Source organism: Melanaphis sacchari, unplaced genomic scaffold (assembly GCF_002803265.2).
Source record: "Melanaphis sacchari strain LSU unplaced genomic scaffold, SCAv2.0 Contig23_pilon_pilon, whole genome shotgun sequence".
Taxonomy (NCBI): Eukaryota; Metazoa; Arthropoda; class Insecta; order Hemiptera; family Aphididae; genus Melanaphis; species Melanaphis sacchari.
In genome coordinates this window covers 3,378,697-3,399,000 of record NW_020271114.1, presented here as the reverse complement: position 1 = coordinate 3,399,000, position 20,304 = coordinate 3,378,697, and the positions used below count along the sequence as shown (strand labels likewise).

Here is a 20,304-nt window from a genome sequence, read left to right as displayed (position 1 = left end):
TGTGTGTGTGTGTGTGTGTGTGTGTGTGTGTGTGTGTGTGTGTGTGTATGTGACAAGCGTGATGTATTTCTGTTGCACTTTCTCCGGGTTTTTTCACCCTCAAATCCCGATCAAAACCACTGGATCCTGTAGTGCAGGGTGTGAATAATTTTAAATCCTTTATATAAATACTTCTTTCGATAGATTTGTAACGGTTTGCTGCATATCCTTTACGCATATGTATATAAAATTGTCGAAAAACCACTCGTGGTACATAATTATACATAATATATATACTGTATGTAGAAAAGTGTCCGTACATTCAATTATGTTAACGTTTTTATTTATTCATTTGTCCAAAAAAAAAAAAAAAATATTTATGTAATTGTTATTTCTGTTCACTAAAGTTCAGTAAATATATAATGCCCTTCCTCTCTTCATTAAGTTAAGTTTAAATTATACACAGTTACTGTAAGTCATTAAATTTAACAAAAAAATATTATAAAATTCAATTGGGTCTGTGTAGTTATTGCTATAAAGTATTGCACGCTTTTTTTTATTATTTTTATTACGCTGTATAGTATGGCATTTGTATAGTTTTTTTTATCTTTAATAATTAAAAAATAATGATATTACTATTTTCTAATAATAAACTATTTTACTTAAACAAAAAATAAAGACAAGGCAAGTAAATAAAGTATAATAAGCAAGTTGAATTAAATACAAAAGAAAAAAAATTAATAATAAAAGAAAGAAAGATTAGTATTGGCAATAGACATACTGTGATATATAATATAGTTTCATTAATATTTCATAAAAGTATAACGGAAAAGAACTAAAAAAATTTTAATAAAATGGATAATCTGATATGAAATATTAAAATTAAGTTTGGTAAGTATTAGTGGGCAATCAATTTTGTTGGAGGGAAGTTTCTGTAGAAAATCAATGTTAGCCAAAAGACTGCGGTCTAAATTGGTTAAATTGAGTTTATAAAGGATGGGGTCATGGCCATTCGATGGATAATCAATTTTAAGTAGGAAAGCTGTATACTAAAGAAATTTTTACTGAAGTTTTTCTAATTACCAGTATGGGTATCCTAGAGCTTTGAACCGTATTCGATTGACAATAATTAATCAAACAAGTGCAAATAAAGAATTTTAAAAGAAGCTCTTAATTTGTATTCAGACGTAATACGTTTCAGGAAACCTAACATTTTTAAAGATTTACAACAGATTTTTTCGATATGAAAATTAGGATTTAGTTAAAGACATATATAGTAAATTCAAGTTCACAAATGTTACTGTTAGAATGAAGCTGATCTAAATCTTGAATATTATAGGTATAACTGAAGTTAACAAGATTAAGGCGACATATGATGGTTATAGTTTGACACTTGGAAATATTCAATTAGAAAACTAAATCATTAGACCAAGTGCCAACATATAATATATGTGTTATATTTTTATGTAATCTATTATAATTTATTTAATAATTTTAAACAACGCTTCAATATGAATTATATGCGTTCTGAGTAGGTACTAATTTTGCAGTAGTTTATTATACTAATAATTATATAACACTTATTATCATTTAGAATAACTTTTTTTTTATTTATTAATATTTTTGTTTCAACAAATTGTTGTTTTAACAAATAAAGTTAAGTTTACAGTTGTTGTTTAGATTTACATGTTATTTTTGAATATATAGATAGTAAAAGATAATATATGATTTGATAATTCCTTATGTATTGTACCTATGTATATGTTATAAAATATAGGATATAAAATAATTATAAATAAATATAAATATAAAATAGAAGCTGTAATTTTAAGGTAGTGAGTGTGTGTTTATATTTTTTCTGATTCAGACTCAGATGATACTGATATTGGTTCTTCAGATAGGAAGATATCTTGTGAGAGACGAGGTTTCGGTTTGGGGTTTTTTGTTCGTTTGCCGATTTCGTAGTGAATGACTCCTTCGACTGATTTTAGTTGTTGGTGGATAGAATAACTTATAACCAATGATATTATAATGTAGTTGTAAGCCAAATTTATCGGTTTTTTGTCATTTGTTCAAATATCCGAGACGATAATAATATATATGCTGTATTCAAGTAGTCATCGTTGAAACATGATCTATGTGTTTTTTTTTTATCTTGTTTATGATTTTATTCTTGTATACAGTATTTTTTTTTGATATTAGTTTATCGAACTATTCACAATTGTTGTCATTATTAATTAAATTTAATATCGTTTAGAAATAAATTAAGTACATAAAACACTCTTAACTGATAAAATTAATTTTTTAAACTTTGATTTCAATGTATACTTATTATTTGACCACAGTTTAAATTTTACGTGTGCGTACGAATTACGATTTATATACTTTGTTGTCACTATGATAAGTATAAATTGTGACAAGTATTTATCACACCTATAAACCTATAACTATTCTTGCGTGCCCATAGCTAATATATTTCGTATGAATTTCAATCACTTTATACAATCAACGTATTTTCGCACACCTTTTATTAATATTACTATTTATGACCTGCCTTGTCGTGCAACCGACTTGTGCGGAGTCCATTTCATAGAAAGATGTAAGTGGGCAAACGGGGGCGCATTTATAGGCATAAAAACTAGCACGAGCCTGAAATAGTAACATTTTAAGGGATGATAAATTTTGGCCTGATAATTCATTTGGCTATTAAGGCAACGCATTCACTTTTTATTTACTTCTTATTTAAAATGGTATATTATTTAATTTCTGTTTACTAAAAAAACATATAAAGTATAATTTAATACTAAATTATGTTTCTTTTTTTTTAGATGATCATATAATAGACTTTATATTCATATGCATTTAATAAGTTTATTATATAAATTCTATGAGAGATAGAGAGAAAAAAGGATAATTTATTGGATAGTAGAAAATGCTTTGATATACCACTCGTAATTGATTACAAATAAATAACTGTTATATAATAACATATATATAGCTAGGTTCTATTATTCCTATTATCTATAGCTTAAATTAAAATCAAAATAAATATTAATTTTATTCCATTGCATTTTCATACTTATCTACGCGCTCGTTTTTCGAACCACATGCCATAAAAATATACGCACAACATATAATAATTATTACTAAAATATTTATACATATGTTTATTTCATAGTATAACTATTGTACTTATATACACAACTTAAGGGCAATCGTGGACGTGACCCTGCCTCAAAATATGGTTATATAATATACATTTAAATGTTTTTTTTTTGAATTGCTTAAATATTATAGCCATCGTACTAGTCATTTAAGTTATTATATTATACATGCATTATGTATAATACCTCGTCGTCGTCGTGTCGCCGAACAGACCTCGGTCATCGCACGCGGAAGCTTATACTAAAGAAATACGCGTTTTCGCAGTGAATTCGAAATATTATATGTATTATGTAATCGCATTTAGCCCTCGCCACGTTCGTCACACCACACTTTTACGCTATATACATACCTGCTGTCACGTTTAAGTATGATAAATGTCCCGGAACACTTTTGCAAAATTGTTGTTGCTGCACAAGCGTCTAAAACTGCTGTTACACTTCTCTCGTTTTCTGTTTATCGTTGCTCGTACCATAGTATCATATATAATATACACGTATAGATATATAGGTACATATAATAATCTAAGCCCCTCCAACATCCGCCACAACCTCCAGCAACACAATACAGCGTAGCAATGTCGTCGCGTGTTTTTTTTTTTTCTAATAACAAATTATACCAGTGAACGAGGCACTGCAATACCGTCAGGATTTACTACGATATAATATATTGTCGTAAAAACATTATGTCGATCGAAAAAATTGTAATCAATTACGTGGATACTGTTATACATAGGTACACTTTGAGTATATTATAAAATGGATTATACACACAGTATAATAGTATATTATATCCGTTATACATTTATTTGTAATATAAATATAAATATTAAATTATGCATACTCACGTATAAGTACCTAGGTACATTGTGCGTGAAGTATTGGCCTGTGAAAACGGTTATAGATGGTTGTGAATTTATGAGAATACCTATATACTTACTAGTTACTAATCATGATATAGTAAAATTTGGGAAATGTTACGGGCCAGTTCACACCATGAGACATTTATTGCACAGCTTTCGAAACTTTTTTTTTAATATAGAATTTAAGCAATACTACATGATATTTATCTAGATAATAGGTACTGTTATAAATATATTATCCAACTACATTATCTAATTGATATTTTTACAGATCGTATATAAAATCAGCAAAATTCGACTATATCTAGTATCAATTTAATATAATTTATTCGGTTTTATCTACACTAAGTACAAAATATACTATTATTAAGTCATCAATCATCGTTATTCAATAAGCCATAATATAAGGGGTTAAATTTATAACGGTTTTTTTTATTTAAGAACAATGGTAGGGTTAAGTCCACTACGTGCACATTTGATAAATAAATATAATACATAATATCATATTATAACTAGTATTGAATTATTCAGCGTCATATAATATGTAGTATCTCACAGTGTTCTTAAATCGTGTAAATAGATATACCTGATATAAATGAACAGATATAGGTATAATATATTATGTATGAAATAAATAATATTGATATATATTAAATACGGTATTGTAAATTTTGTTATTTTCAATAATAGATGAGAAATTTATTGAATTAAAATCAAAACGGATGAAAATGTAAATTGAATAACTTAATTAAATACCGAGTAATTTATGAGACGTATGACCAACATTACTATTTCAAAAATTATTAACGTTTTTAAAAACACTTTCTTTTTACATAATTTAAAGTCCTTAAAAACTTTTTTAATGACTACATGAATTTTGAATTTCTTATTTTAATATAGCATGTTTTTTGGAGTACTTCGATACAAAAAACTTAAATTTTGAATAAGTTGTGTATGAGTTATAACTTATAAATAACTAATAACTTATAAGAGTTTAAAGTTTGAATATTCTAAGAGGAGTGGCGTACAAAAGTATTCCAAAAAACTTTGGTCCACTACTGCACTTATCTAAACTTTAAGTAATGATTACTAATAATCTATTAGTCTGAAATTTGATTTGTATATATTGAAACACTTCAAATAATATTGTGCTCTGGAATATAAAATTAAAAATGTATGTTGTCAAAGAGTAAAAACCTTTTAAAAGGTAATGGTAAAATATGGTAAAAACGTATACATTTTTTTTCAAAAATGTTTTTTCATAACAATTACTTTAAATTATGTAAGAGAAATATTTTTAAAAACGTGAGTGTTTTTTGAAATAATAAGAATATTAAGTTAAATGGATCGTCCGCGTTTATATTATTATATACTTATACACATCATATAATTATACAATGGGGCTAAATCTAGAATGCTTGAAATTTATAAATATACAATTATGTTAATACTGTGTGTTTGCGTCGTGATGTGTTGACATGCAATGATTATCGTGAAACTAACTAAATGTGTAACCATTCATAATATATGTTATCGATCGTTTGTTATCTTAAATTATCAAGTATATGTGTGACAAATTCTACGTATAAATATTTAAGATTTCTAAACTTTTAAGTCACCGTGTATAAACACGGGTTTTTTTATGATGAATGGGGGTAGGTTCTGTTTTTCATGAACCCTCCACTATTACTACAGGTCGCAGATTGCAATACTTTTGTACTCTATCCATTGCCCCTCAAGTATATGTTTTAAAAAGCCAATTTATTTTAATATTCGATTATATTGTCTACTTGCCTTTCTTTTTTATGAGATTTTACAATATTTCTACCAAGGTTATGAACGCGTATAATACATGCTGCCGCAATATTGTTCAATTAAGTTTTATGTACGTTGTTATGCGTGTATAAAACTATATATAAAAAAATAAATATGTATCCATATTTTATTACTAGGTATAAGTACTGCTTATTATTTATTATTTTACAATCTTTAAACTGAATCTATTACTTCTTTATACTTAAAATAAGACATATAACTCCAATGTTATCAACATTTAATATTTTTATTTAAAATCATTTCGATTAATAAAATATTTTGTGATTATTCATTTAAAATAGTTATCTCATATTACTGTTGTATAAATGCATATTCAGGAGTATCTTATTATTAAATAATCGAATATTGTGTATATAAACAAAATTTAAAATCCATAATAGGTAATTTATGATTGATATAATTGTAACCAATATTAATATAATTTATCTTATATATGTATATATATTATATATACATTATAGTCATTATATATTTATATCTACCTTTAATTATCATTCGTAATGTAATAGATTTGTATTTTGTACACTTATACGCATTTGATAAGAAAATCGGAAATAAATGTAATACATGTGAAAATAAAATGCATGAACACTTTATACATTTGTTGATACGCGCGTCTACAATACCTATCATAAATTTAAAAAAACAGTTGTATGCTATGTCTACTTACCAAGTTATTTTTGTTAGGCCGGAAAAGTCCATTTTTCAAATACATGATACTTCCGAAAAAACCTTATCTCCACTTCACTCAAATTACATTCCTGCGCAATGATATTGTATTAACTGATTTATCATATTTCTAAGTTTTTATACTTTTTATACGAGCTTAATTTCCTTTATAATATTATCAACTGTAACGTAATTGTATATACTAGTAGATTTTGCGATGTGATACAATCAATAACTAAATGTATATATTTTTTGAAAAATATAATACAACTCGAAGTATTTATTGCGATTTTATAGGATTTCCCTTTTTTTAAATACTTTTCAGCCATGAACAAGTGTTCTGAAAATATTGGTGAATAAATACTGAAAATTAAATTACTATAAATTAATCATAAATTTATCATAACTTATCTATTAAACTTTAGACAAACCGATAAAATGTATTACAGTATAAATGAAGTTATTAATTAAAATTAAAATTATATTTGCCCAAAATCTAAAAATATTTAGTGTAAATTTGCAGATGAATAATGTACAAATGAGTAATTGAACGACAATTGGTATGCCATCGTCAGGATGTACTCTATTGCTATCATACATAAATGCACATAAAAAAGTATAATAGACGACAAAATATTTCCTTAATATTGTACAGCAAATTAAATACATCGGAAAAATACTATATCGGCTTAATAAAATTAAAAAAAAAAAAACAGTAAGGTTACCATTTACCTAACATATAGTAAAAACCTAAAATAATATCAGTGCAACAAAAAAAAAAAAAGGTGGGCATGCGGGTTGACAAAACATTTAGACAATCTGTTAGCTTACATCACTAAGTATATTTCGTAATATATATTTTTGGTACCTACTACAACTAAAGTAATTTATTTTAAAAAACATTGCATTTATTATATAATTAATATTTAATGGTTGTAATAATATATATTTATATAAAATCATTTAATAATTTTTAACTTGATTATAAATTTAAAATACCACAAAACAGTGTAATTGGAGCGTAATATAATAAAAGATAATATTTTAAAATTAACCGATATATTTTGAAAATGCCATTTTTTATTGTGGAATTCATAAACTATGTAAACGTTTTAAGTTCCCTCGAATAATTATGTTTTTGAATTATAGCAAAAATATTAACATCGTTATTCATAATTTAAATATGTATAATTACATCCGATTTGAACTTCAAATGTCTTTAAAAATATTTGTCTTTATATATATTAATTCAATTTTTGGTTACATTATAAATAATGCCCATGAAAAATTTTTGATAAATTTTCAAATTTTTATATTGTTAAAAAACAATTTTTTTTATAAATTTCTTAATACAAAATAGTTTATAAAATTTTGTGATTTTGTTGAATTTTGTTAACTTAACTTTAAAAGCTTAAAAATTGTACTTATGTATTTTCATAATTTTTATACACGAAATCAACTTAAGTAATATATTATATTACTTTAAACTTTTTGACCAAGCAAAAAATTCTGTATTGTATATTATTATTTTATACTAGTTTTAGGAAATTATCAAATAATTATTTAATGAAAATTTCAAGTACCTACGGTTATTGATTTTTGTTGTTTTTGAACTATAAACAAATAGAGAAATCAATTTTATCGAAAATTGATTAACCGTAAACATTTCCGTTTTTACATTATATTCTTCCAGTAATCAAGAAAACTATTTGAAAATTTTTACTTTTGACTTTTATAAATTAAGTACCATCTAGATCAAATTTGTTGCCAGAAACCACCCTTAAAGTTAAAAATCAAAGTACTTTTATTACCGTATAAGGTGATGATAGACACAAAAAAAAATACTAAAAGTTTACTGAGAAAAATAATAATTGGTGTTAAAACAAAAAATTACCTTTCCCTATAAGTAATTTTCAAATGGAGAAAGCAGTGGGTACTTTACAAGAATCCTACATATGGATTCTATACTATTGCTCCAAATTATAATGAGATATACCCATTAATGATGTATACGATTATTAATTGTGTTTAAATATTATTATAGAATATTTTATTAGCGTATATATGAATTTTCTTTTCGACAATTGCACTGAGTGAAAACAGAGTCTGCGATCTCTTTTAAGTTTTAGTATATGAGTACGGGCGTCATTTGCGAGAAGCGCGGCTAATGTAATACCGTTATACTGTTCATAAACTTGAACAAAATTGAACACTGTATAATATATTATATATATAATTACACAAGACTTGCAACAAAACCACCGTCGATATATTTTCTTGTGCACATTTTACGCTTCTTATAATAAAATTACGAAGACGTGGTGGGCGTTATTTCTATATATTGCTCTGTTTCGCGCAAACACACTTCAGTCCTAATAAACTACGACGATATAGTGTAGTATATATTGATACAGACAATGTAGGTATAAGTAATAACTTTTGGGAAACGATTTACTAATATAATAAAGTTATACAGAGTCTTCCGAATTGTAAGTGACAATAATTGTAGGGATTATATGTTATAGTGCATCATTGTTGCCACAAATTTTTCCATACAACGTTTGGAAAGCCTATATAAACTAGTATTATAATATTATAAATTATGAAATGTCGACTCATATACATTTTGCAGTGCTATCTATATAATAATTTGATCAAATTTCTCATTTGCATTTTTCGGTTTTGTATAATATTGTGTTAGGTCTATCATTTTATAGGAACCTACTTACCTATATAAAATAATTATAATTTATTCATTTAAATACAACTAGCAGAAGCCCAATTTGTAATAACAGTCAACAGATGATATTATACTTAAATAAAATCTAACACATTAATATCGTTAATGTACAAAATAATATAGGTATAAAAGAAAAATATGCAGAGTACATGCATGAAAAAGAAAAGGAAAACTACAGTAGATTATAGAATACAATAATATACTTTATCAACATTTTAAATTACGCTTAGATATTATATTAATAGATCAGAAAAAAAATTTAAAAAACAGGATAATTATTTCATAGCTCTAACCATAGGTGTGCGTTTTTTGCCGAAATTATAATTATGAGATAGGACGTAAAAATTGAGAATATGTGTGATGATGAGGAGAGAAAAGTTCTTTTAAATATTATAAATAACAAATACGAAGAATTAATGTGGCTATTGATAAATATATGTATAGTAATAATATATCCCAGTGACCGAGGTGAAAAAAATTGTGAATTGTTGTTGTGAAAATTTTAAAATCGGTCGTGCAATTGCTTGTTAATTGCAAGCTAAATATTAATTTAAAAAAAATGTTCAACATTTGAAATGGATGAGGTTTGAGATCTAAAATGTACGAATATGGTTATAAAGCTACCTACTTATAATATTATGTACTTAGCGATTTTCGCGTATACAGATGATACTTTTCTTTCTGTATATATATATTTATATTGCTTATAACGATTCGAAAGTGTTCAATAGAATATAACGTGAAACCCGCTGGTTTATAGTTTCACTACGGAGTAGGGCGTTTTATGACATTTTGGACACGGTCTGTTTCCTGTCGCGGGACAAATAATACATATATATATATATGTACGTATATCAGCTATAGCCTATAGTATATTATATATAGGTATCATTACCGTTGAATTGGGGCAATGCTGCGAAAGCTGCAGAGATATATCTTTATTCATGTTTTATTAATTGTTCGTTGCAGGCATATATTACGTTTTGAAACATTTTATAATATTATTTAAGAAAATTATTAGACAAGTACTAGTCTGTAATCGCGCCAACGTGGCCGACGATTAATATTTTCGGGATACTGGAAATTATATGAAAATATTCTAAAGGTAAATTATTATTGTAGTTAAATTAACCATAAGTATAACTTTGTGGACCTTATTTAAGAAGCTCATTCACATAAAATGTGTAAAAAATGTAAGATATTTCAAGTGAGGAAACCAATGACGTCATGGTACTGCCGAAAACATCTTTGAGTACTATAATTGACAGAGTTCATGTGACCGTCAAAGGTTATTGAAAAGGATTCTTTAGAACAAATTGTATCGAATATTTCAGTATTATAGTCTAAATCGAAGTATTAATTTATAAATCGTTATTCTTCTAAATTAAATAATAGATACAGTTTTTTTTTTAAATATTTGATCAGTGTTTTTTTTTTTTGTAATTTTTAATAATTTTGTATTATTTTATTTAATGATTACTTAAAAATAAATCGTATAATAAATCTAACGGTATTCATCGGGTCGATATGAGACTGCAGGTACCGAAAAAAATTGAGAGTGATGAAAAACTCTATTACAATCTGTCCTCGTGGTGCGAGGGAGCAGGAGAAGCAAGTGGTATATAAACACTAAATGTTTATTGTGCACAACACACCTGCAATATTATATGATACGCAGATGTATACACAAAATGTACTGGCGGACTAGTAGCGGAAGAGATGTAATTCAAAAACAGCAGCTGAGGGCTACGCGGGTTATGTAATTGCTGAAAAACGTTGCTACGAAAATCCATTTCCATTAAAAATGGCAATAAATTCTTAGCGCCGGTGTTTAATTTATTCCATCGTCCGCGTGCAGTTTTGGCGTCTTGCACACATTTTTTCTCTCTTACAAATGTTTTTGCACACGACCACCACTGTGTATCCCCAAGATACACCCCTCTCTACACGGTCATCATCCCTTCTCGACGTCGGGAAAATCCTTCCATTATCGGATTGCATAACGATATAGCGCCTATATATGTGTGTACTGTGTATGCAACGTGCATAATTTAATATTATATATTCATTTGTGTGTGTATGTATATAAGCTATCGCAAAACAATAACGCCACTGATGTTGTCGTGTCGAAGAACTCGTCGATTTCTATGTACAGTCGAGATTTGTTTTCCGAAACAACAATGGCTAAAATAATCACATATTATATTATATTATTATCGGCACACACTAATTTAGTGGAAAAAAAAATATACATGTGAATATTATTTTTATTTCACGGAGAAAGCGGCGTTGTCGGCATCACCGCGGGTATCATCATATCATAATATTATCATAATAATAGTCATCGTTGACCGCATATGTGTATGATGAAAAAAATATACTATGTATAAGTGCAATAACATTAATATATGAACTACATTATGAGCGCAAGTATTACATAAACGGCAGCTTTATAAAATAACATCAATTATTCGAATTTATACATAATAATAATATTATATTTTATAATTACTAATAATAATTTACATAGAAGTGTAAAAGTTTTTATTTTTTATCATCAAACCCCAAACGTAATGCGTAGGTACTGTCGTTTTTCTAAAAAATAATATTTCAAAACCGTTCATGAACAGGCATAACAATATATACCAACCTATAATAATACTACGAACATGTCGTTAAATTACTCTAGTTATCATTTTAATATATATAATTTTACTGTAGAAGTTTATACACCGGGTGATACCTACATTTAATGATTTAATGCAAACAACTATTACGTTTTTTTTTTAAAAAAAAAGAAATGTTTATATTGCTTTTTATGTTAAGCAACAAAATGTTTTGAATTGTTTTTATTTTTTGATTATTTTACTTTTTTATTACTGACAAAATGCATTTTTATTTCTTATTTCAAAATGAAATATTTTTTTGAATACTTATATGTATAAAAATCGGAATTTGAATAAATAGTTTAGGAAGTATACGTATTTAAAAATGAAATAAGCGAAGGGAAGTGATATAAGTTAGATTATTATTTAATGGAATATTAAATCAAAAATGTATGTTGTCATTCAAAAGTGTGAACAATTTAAAAAAAATGTTGTTTTATAACGACCTAGATTATCTCAATGAGATATTTTTAAAACCAAATGTTTTTTTGAAATACTGAGTGTCTTAAATTAAATAGATCATTTCGTACATATAATATGTTATATTATAGCACGTGTTAACAACTACAACTATAAAGCGATTTTTCACTGTTATTGAAATGTGGATTAGTTGGTGGTACCTACATTTTATACTGATTTTACTAATATAATTTAAAAAAGGAAATTAATTACAATTTGTTTTACGCGTTTTTCTCTACTAGAAACGTTCACACCCGGATTGCTTAACTCAATCGAAAGAATAATGCATATTATAGTATGTTATATTTTTAAACCTATTAGGTTTAGGTTGTAACGTTCTGATATAATGTGTGATTGAAGCCACGTAGCCATAATATGTCAAGATTTCCTAGGAATAAATTGAAGTGTACTAATACGTATCGATTAAAAATCGAGCGTTCGTGTAATTACAACTGTTACAAGACTTATAATTTACCTTCCATAGGGATGCGTATCGTATTTTTATTTTTAAAAATCTATTATACATGCTTTGTGCTCCTTATGTTCTGTGATATGAAATGCGGTAAGAATTAACAGGAAAAAAAAGAGACGATTTCTATATTATTTAAGGAGTGTACGAAACTAGAAAAAAATCGCATTACATATTTCATGACGGCTATAATACTTCTATCGTCGTTATAATTTATATCGTTGCACAACTGTATTATTTTATTTATCGGTATTAGGTATATATAACCTTTATGTTGTAAACCTGTGTGTTGTACAGTTTTTGTTTAATGAGTCTCAGTGGTCATAAACTCTGGCTACTTTATTTATTAAATTTTTTGTGTTGTGTATAGTATATAATATTATATACATATATATACGTACATGTGTGTATGTATTTACTTGCCGTACCTCGAGCTGCAGTTTAATGTGTTTTTAATGTTCTATTTTTACCGATTTATCGAGACAAATAATTGTGTAGGAAAATAATTAAAACCAGATATAGGCCAATATATTTTAAGATATTTATATTTACGTTTTTTTTTTTTTTTTTTTATGCATTTAATATAATATAGTGCCCAACGCCCTAAACGTACGATGTAATGTCATAACCAATCATCATGCAGACATATAATAATACATATTCTACCTTTATTGAGTATAGTAAATTTCAGTGTTTAATGGTTATATTAATTATCATCTGTAATAAGAAATACTAAGAGTATTTCGCAATTAGGTGTATTTTTACATATGTTGGACATTTGTTGTGTATATATATATATATATATAAATATATATATATATATATAAATATATATAGGGTGTTTCATTAAGAACGCCGCATTTAAATTGCGAGTTGGCTGACCTGTTTTTTTTTGTAAATATCATCGGTTATCTCTACGCTAGGTTACGTTAAAGCTCACGTCTATGAAAATAAACCGCGAACCATTGAAGAACTTAAGGATATTTAAAAAAAAAAAAAAAAACCGCGAACCATTGAAGAACTTAAGGATATTCTTTTTGTGGCCAGAACTAATGCTTGCCAGCGAAACAGAGGTGGACATATGCCAGATATTATATTCCATACATAAATCGGGGTGTGTATACTTCATGCTCATATAATTTTTTTTGTTCTTAATATTTAATATTAATAAAGTAATAACGAAATTAAATCCGACGTTCTTAATGAAACACCCTATATATATACATCTATATATTTATAGTATTATAAAAATGACAACAGTTGAAATTTATGAGGTCAAAAAATAAACAAAAAATCTAACATACGAGTAATACGGAACTATAAAACTGAACCATCGAATAACATTGTGATGATTTCTCAGACGTGTTAATAGTCTATACTCAACAACCACGACTCGAGAACTTTCTTATGAATCAACAAATAACTAATAATTTTAATATTTTCTAAATTTCTTTTATTATAATATTTCAATACTGACAATTCTAAAACGTATAAAACAATAATTCAATGAAAATACACTGCATTTATAAAAAAAAAAAAATAATATATTATAGATACCATTAGTATCTACCTACATATAGATTTTAATTTTTAACTATAGAAAACCTATTTATTTGATTATAAATGAATAAAATATTTATTATTGGCCTAATGCAATTACTATGTACAATAGACAATTGTATATTGGTATATACGATTAAATTATACTATTCTAATTTCTAAGAGAGTAAGAGATAACACACGTTCGGTATACATTTGTTGGGTAAAGCATTTTAATATTTTGAGTTATACTTATTTTTTGTATTTTGTAATAGCATGCAAGTGTATAGTATTTTTAGTAATTATTTGACAGTTGCTTGGCTTATTTCAATAGTTATACTTTAGTTATTTAGTATATTATTTATATTTATTATCTTAAGTGCACGCATATATTTTTTATTTTTTATTATTTTGTAGTTAGTCATTTTGCATTTTTTTTTTTTCTATTACAGTTCTCGAAGAAATTCTGATTTTGGTACTTCGAGTAACGACCGTATTCCATACAAAAGGTACTAATATTTTTTTTTTTTTTTTTTACAATAAATATTACTGTCATATTATTGTTTAATTTTTTTAATTGTTTCAATACACCAACATTGTCTAATACAGCAGTAATGAAAATGTATACTGTTGAATTGTAGTTATCTATTTATAATCAAAGATGGTATGTTTCCAGGGGAAAGAGTCGAAGCGTTGACCATGGTCTTTCGTCGCCATTCGACTTGGATTCCTTGCGGAGTAAAGTCGAGGGCAGGTTTGAGAGTGTCGATAAACTTAACAGAGGTGAGTTTTTATTTCGTTTTCTAAAGACCATTTTGAGTACTTATAGAATAATTTTATCCATATAGGTTGTTAATTAAAAGTTAAAACCATTCAAACTATTCATAGTTTGCTTTTACAAATGATAGGGATGCATACATATAAATTAAAAAAATTTTAACCCCAAAATGTATTTCAGCAGTTCATCGTGAAAAATGATACAAAATATATTTACACTACATAATGTGCGTCATTGACGGTGTTATAGATTTTGAATTTTCGCCTCGTTTACCTAATTGCGCGTTGCCTGGGGTCAGCTAAACACTAATTGACCCTATGTCCTAGACCTGTCGAACCCAAAAACCCTTTAGTTAATTAAATATCTTTAGTGATTTATGGTCTGCTGGTTTTTAGCTTTCATTACATAAAGACTATATAGAATAGGTAGTGTAAAACGTTGTTAGTCTTGCAGCTATAGGTATAAAACACCCAAATACCAATGTAGTAAACTTAATTGAAAAAATCAAGATCTATGAACAAGGAAAATGAACAGTTTCATAGTAAATAATCATTACTTCTTGTTTTTATATTTTTTAATTCCTAGTATAATACATATATATTATATGTGTGTGTGTGTGTGTGTATATTGTGTATCATCGACGTTCACTGTAAAATTTTAAAAAACGTTAAAAATAATAACGGTGAATAATAATATGAGAAAATATAGTAAAAAATGTACTTTGCGTAGAGTAAACCTTTTGCTGAAGGTAACACAACGTTTTAATAGTTCGTGGCTTAAGTTAATAATCAAAAACATACCCTAAGCATTTATGATGTTGTTTCATTACAGAAAAGTTGTAAACAGTGACAATTTTATTTAATTATTAAATTCTGAAAACAAGATACTTGTTTTTGTTTTATATTAACATAATGCGTGAACTTAACATAATACAATATAATATAATAGTAATCAAATAAATGAATCGGAGAAGAAAATTTTATTTTGCTTAAATCGATCGATAAATTATTTTAACATATTTACGGTGTAAACGTATAATTATATTATTATGTTAGTAGGTTAGTAGGTATTCAGTTTGATTTTTACGTGTATAGGTAGCTGCCAGTAAAAGTACGTTTTTACATATTTTTAAAATAATATTTAATCACTTAAGACAATAAAACGTAAAAATGATAAAAATAAAAAACGGTTAATTTATTAATAGATTATCTGTGTATCCGTGTATGGTGCATCTAAATGATTATCTATACTTATATTCTATTATGTATTGACTATTAATTTAATGTGCATGTGATTCATAGTTTATTTAATTCTTTGATAATTGATTAATTATTCCAATTACCTATACACAGATAACATTTTTGTCAATTAAATGAGTGATTCAACCAAAACATTATAGTATTACGTATCATATGTTTTGATTATCAACGTTTTTTCCAAAAACTTAACTTATCATTTATAGCAATTGATTGCAAATTGTAATAGAAAATTATTCTACTTAATATTTATTTATAAAAATCTAACATATCATAACGATATTCATGATTACCAGTACCAGACAATACATTTATTTATTTATTATTTTATTTAGGCGGTTAGTTTGCAATATAAATAAATTAATAATATACAATTATTATTGCATGAGATTATAGTTATTAAACAGTTAAAAAAGTACACTAGTTAAATATGTATTAAAACCATTAATAATTATATATTATAGAAAAAGATAAGCATTAAATTTATTCATTTATATGTTGTATAACAGAGTTATTGATAGGTACTTTTTTTTTTATGAAAATACAATCACACCTAATGACTTTCTACTCCAATAAATTTGTTCGGACACCTCGTTGTTTTATTGTATGAATGTCTATAACCCTGTTCTGTGATTTTTTTTTTTCTTACAATAGCATTCTTAGAAAAAATAAAACATAGTTCAAATCGAATTCCGATATCAAGGTTATAAATATATATTGCAATGTAACCACTAACTGTTTAAAAATCAAAATTTGGTAGTAGAATTATAAAATTATGAAATTTTTAAATTTTCTAAAAATAAAAATATTGTACCATCAACCCGAACTTAAAGAGTACTTCAAAATTTAATTTATGTAGTCGTCTTTTAATCTATAAATTTTAAATTCGAACCAGCTATTATATTTTATAATCAGGTTGTTTTTGATAATTTTGTTATTAGTTTTGTTAAATAAAATGTATTGAAAAAATATGGTTCAAACAAATAAACTAATCACTTGAGTTTGATTTTAAAATTCAAAGTAAACATTTTTTTACATACGATATTTATTTATTGGCATGATTAGTTCAATTTGTTTGTAATCTTACACAATTATTTCGTATTATTTCATATGTATAACATTTATCACCATGATCGATTGATTAGGTACTATATTATGCATATAATATGCTAATTAATCAATGAGTTATCTTTGTTTATAAATTTATGTTTTTCGTAATTTGATAGTTTTTTTGTTCTAATAATCTAACAATTAATATAATATTTAATTGTTTTAACTAAAATCTGTACATTTGTTTTCTGAATGTGATAGTTTAGTACAATTAAAGAAAACATTCTGTTGTGTAAAAGAAAATGAAGTGATGAAACAACATATATTTAGGTTTATTTTGTCCGTTTTGTTTGTTTTAGTTAATAAATATTTAATTTAATAAAATTCTAAAATGAATGATGATATAAATCAACTGAAATATTCAAATTCTTATTCGTTTATACTTAATTTTATTTATATGTGGATATACAACTATATAAGAGCTTCTAGTAAAATGATTTAATTTAACAGTAGTATGAACAGATAAAAATATAATTTTTAATTTCCACAGTACTTCTATTTATAGCCGAGTACACTATAAAACTATTGATAATACTAAAGAAGTGCAAAAGTGGGCATCTTACTATTTTAGTAATTCAAATATAATGATTATTTTACTTTCATATTAAATTTTTTAAATTTGGTTTACCCATAATACAAATGGATGACTATATATAAAACTAATTATTGTGCTTTGAAAATATTTAATAGTTGTAGGTATAATTAATAATAAATGTACCTAGGGTTAATTAAATATACGTTGTATGTTAAATGAAATGGTTAGGTATAATATAGTAATACCTAATGGAGTTTCTATTAGCCTACTATTCATATTTCAAACTAAATAAATATTAGATTTGACACAAAATGAGTTGCAATTTTTATGTATCTACCTATTCTGCCCTTTGTGGCTCTGCAAGTTTGTAATAAGTATGTGCTGACAATTTTAGGAATCTTACATATTAATCCACCGACTATCATTTTTATTTAAACTTTTTGATGGTTCATAGATAATTTATTAATTTTAATATGGTTTTATGATTATAATGTACTTATTTTATTTTTTAGGTCAGGTAAAGATTTTTTTCAAAAATTTATAGATATGTAATAATATAATTAATTTGAATTGATTTGTATTTTATTATTAAAACTAGTTGTTTCGTACGATTTAAAACGTTCTGCACCTTAAATCTTTTTTTAAAAAAGATTTTTTTTATCTTCCATCGGTTGTATTAAACTGCGTAGTGCGTTTGTGTTTCTCTCTCTCTCTATCTATCTCTTTCTCTCTCTCTTTTGCTTTCGTCGCCCGGACGGGGCCGTGCAAGTTCGTGCACCGTCGACCCGGCGGCGGGTCTATCAGCTGTGGGCTAATTTCGGACAGGGTGGACCGATCGATCAGCTATCCCCTGTGTGTATGCTCAATGTTTATAAAATACTTGTCCGCTCCCTGGAACGATAATCGTTTGCTACTTTTTCCGGTTCGATGTCCGTACGCGTTAATTTTTGTTTTTAACTGTTATCGTCGAAAACGATCCAATATCAAACATATCACCGCCGGGACCGCGTATCGATCTCGCAACATTGACTAAAACACGCCTGAATTCGAGATGGTATACCAAAGGTACGTGCGTGTAATGTGTAATGTATTATATACTCACAACTGTATCATATTATCGCAAAAGTTTCATATATTGTTATTAAAAATAAACTATAAGTAAGAAAAATCACCATTTCGACGTCTCTCAACTTTTATTCTCCTCTTGTCTGTACCGTGCAGTTTTTCCTGTACATTATCTATTTATGTGCAGGTATGCCCCATAAAAACGCGTAGTAATACAAATAAGCTTTTCGAACAACGCATCTAAAAAATTAGTTATCTTGTCTCTGATCAGATATCTCGACAAATTCTTCCATATGGTATAAGACAATCTAATCTAACCGCGTTGCACGTTTATAAAAGAGTTTGTCTGAAGCAGCTGTTTAATTTTACAATTCTTCATACTTCTCTTTCTCCCTTTACTTCATCCAGAGTATAAATATCGAATTTATCACGTATATATAAATATTATTATCATACATATATTGTAAAGCTATTCTTTAAGTCATCCTTTGCGAGCGTTTTCGTTGTACGACTATATTATACAAATATATATATTTATATACATTATACGTGCTGAGTTATATAGGTACACCAATATTGATTTTCAACGATAACCGAATGCCCGTACGGTGGTTAATATTATATTATATGGCTCAAGGTTAAAAACAAAATATTATATGTGTGCTATAATATATATTTTATACAGTAATATACACACACGCATAACGCCGTAACAGTATTATTATCATTATTGTTATTATTACCTTTTTCCGATTTTCGAGAATGATATTATAATATGGATAAAAATATAATACATAAATATATATTATATCATAGTCGTCGCCACCGCTTATTATAGACGTTTTATTATTATTATTATTATTATTATTGTTACTGTCACACAAGCCCGGGGATGATCGATATACTTCGCGCGTCTTGCGTACATCATGAATTTCAGTATAAGTGTATAATAAAGGTACGTACGGCGGTGGAGGTATTATATATTATGTATAAATCGTTTCGGCTCAACACCATCGCCCTTTTTCCCCATCATTTTCACTAGCACGTTGGTACGACGTATTGAAAATTATAGTGTTTTAAATTCTTGTTTTTGTGCGCCACATACATGACCGACAATAATTTTATGTTAGGACTCAGGACGAGTTCAACGCGAGGACGACGACAACAGTTGCCACCATG

The 20,304-nt window shown here is 26.6% G+C and overlaps 1 protein-coding gene across 10 annotated transcripts in view; it reads left to right on the top strand.

Moving 5' to 3' along the window:
- LOC112594679 (oxidation resistance protein 1) overlaps positions 1–20,304 on the top strand; it is a 170,084-nt gene that overhangs the window by 107,659 nt on the left and 42,121 nt on the right. For 8 of the 10 annotated variants that reach the window (XM_025339607.1, XM_025339606.1, XM_025339608.1 and 5 more), the window contains 2 exons: positions 14,834–14,890; positions 15,058–15,164. In XM_025339607.1, the coding sequence (XP_025195392.1) occupies positions 14,834–14,890; positions 15,058–15,164 (164 nt within the window). Of the gene's footprint in view, positions 1–14,833; positions 14,891–15,057; positions 15,165–18,919; positions 19,126–20,304 lie in introns of those variants that run through there. The other 2 variants (XM_025339613.1, XM_025339616.1) reach the window with 2 other exon arrangements.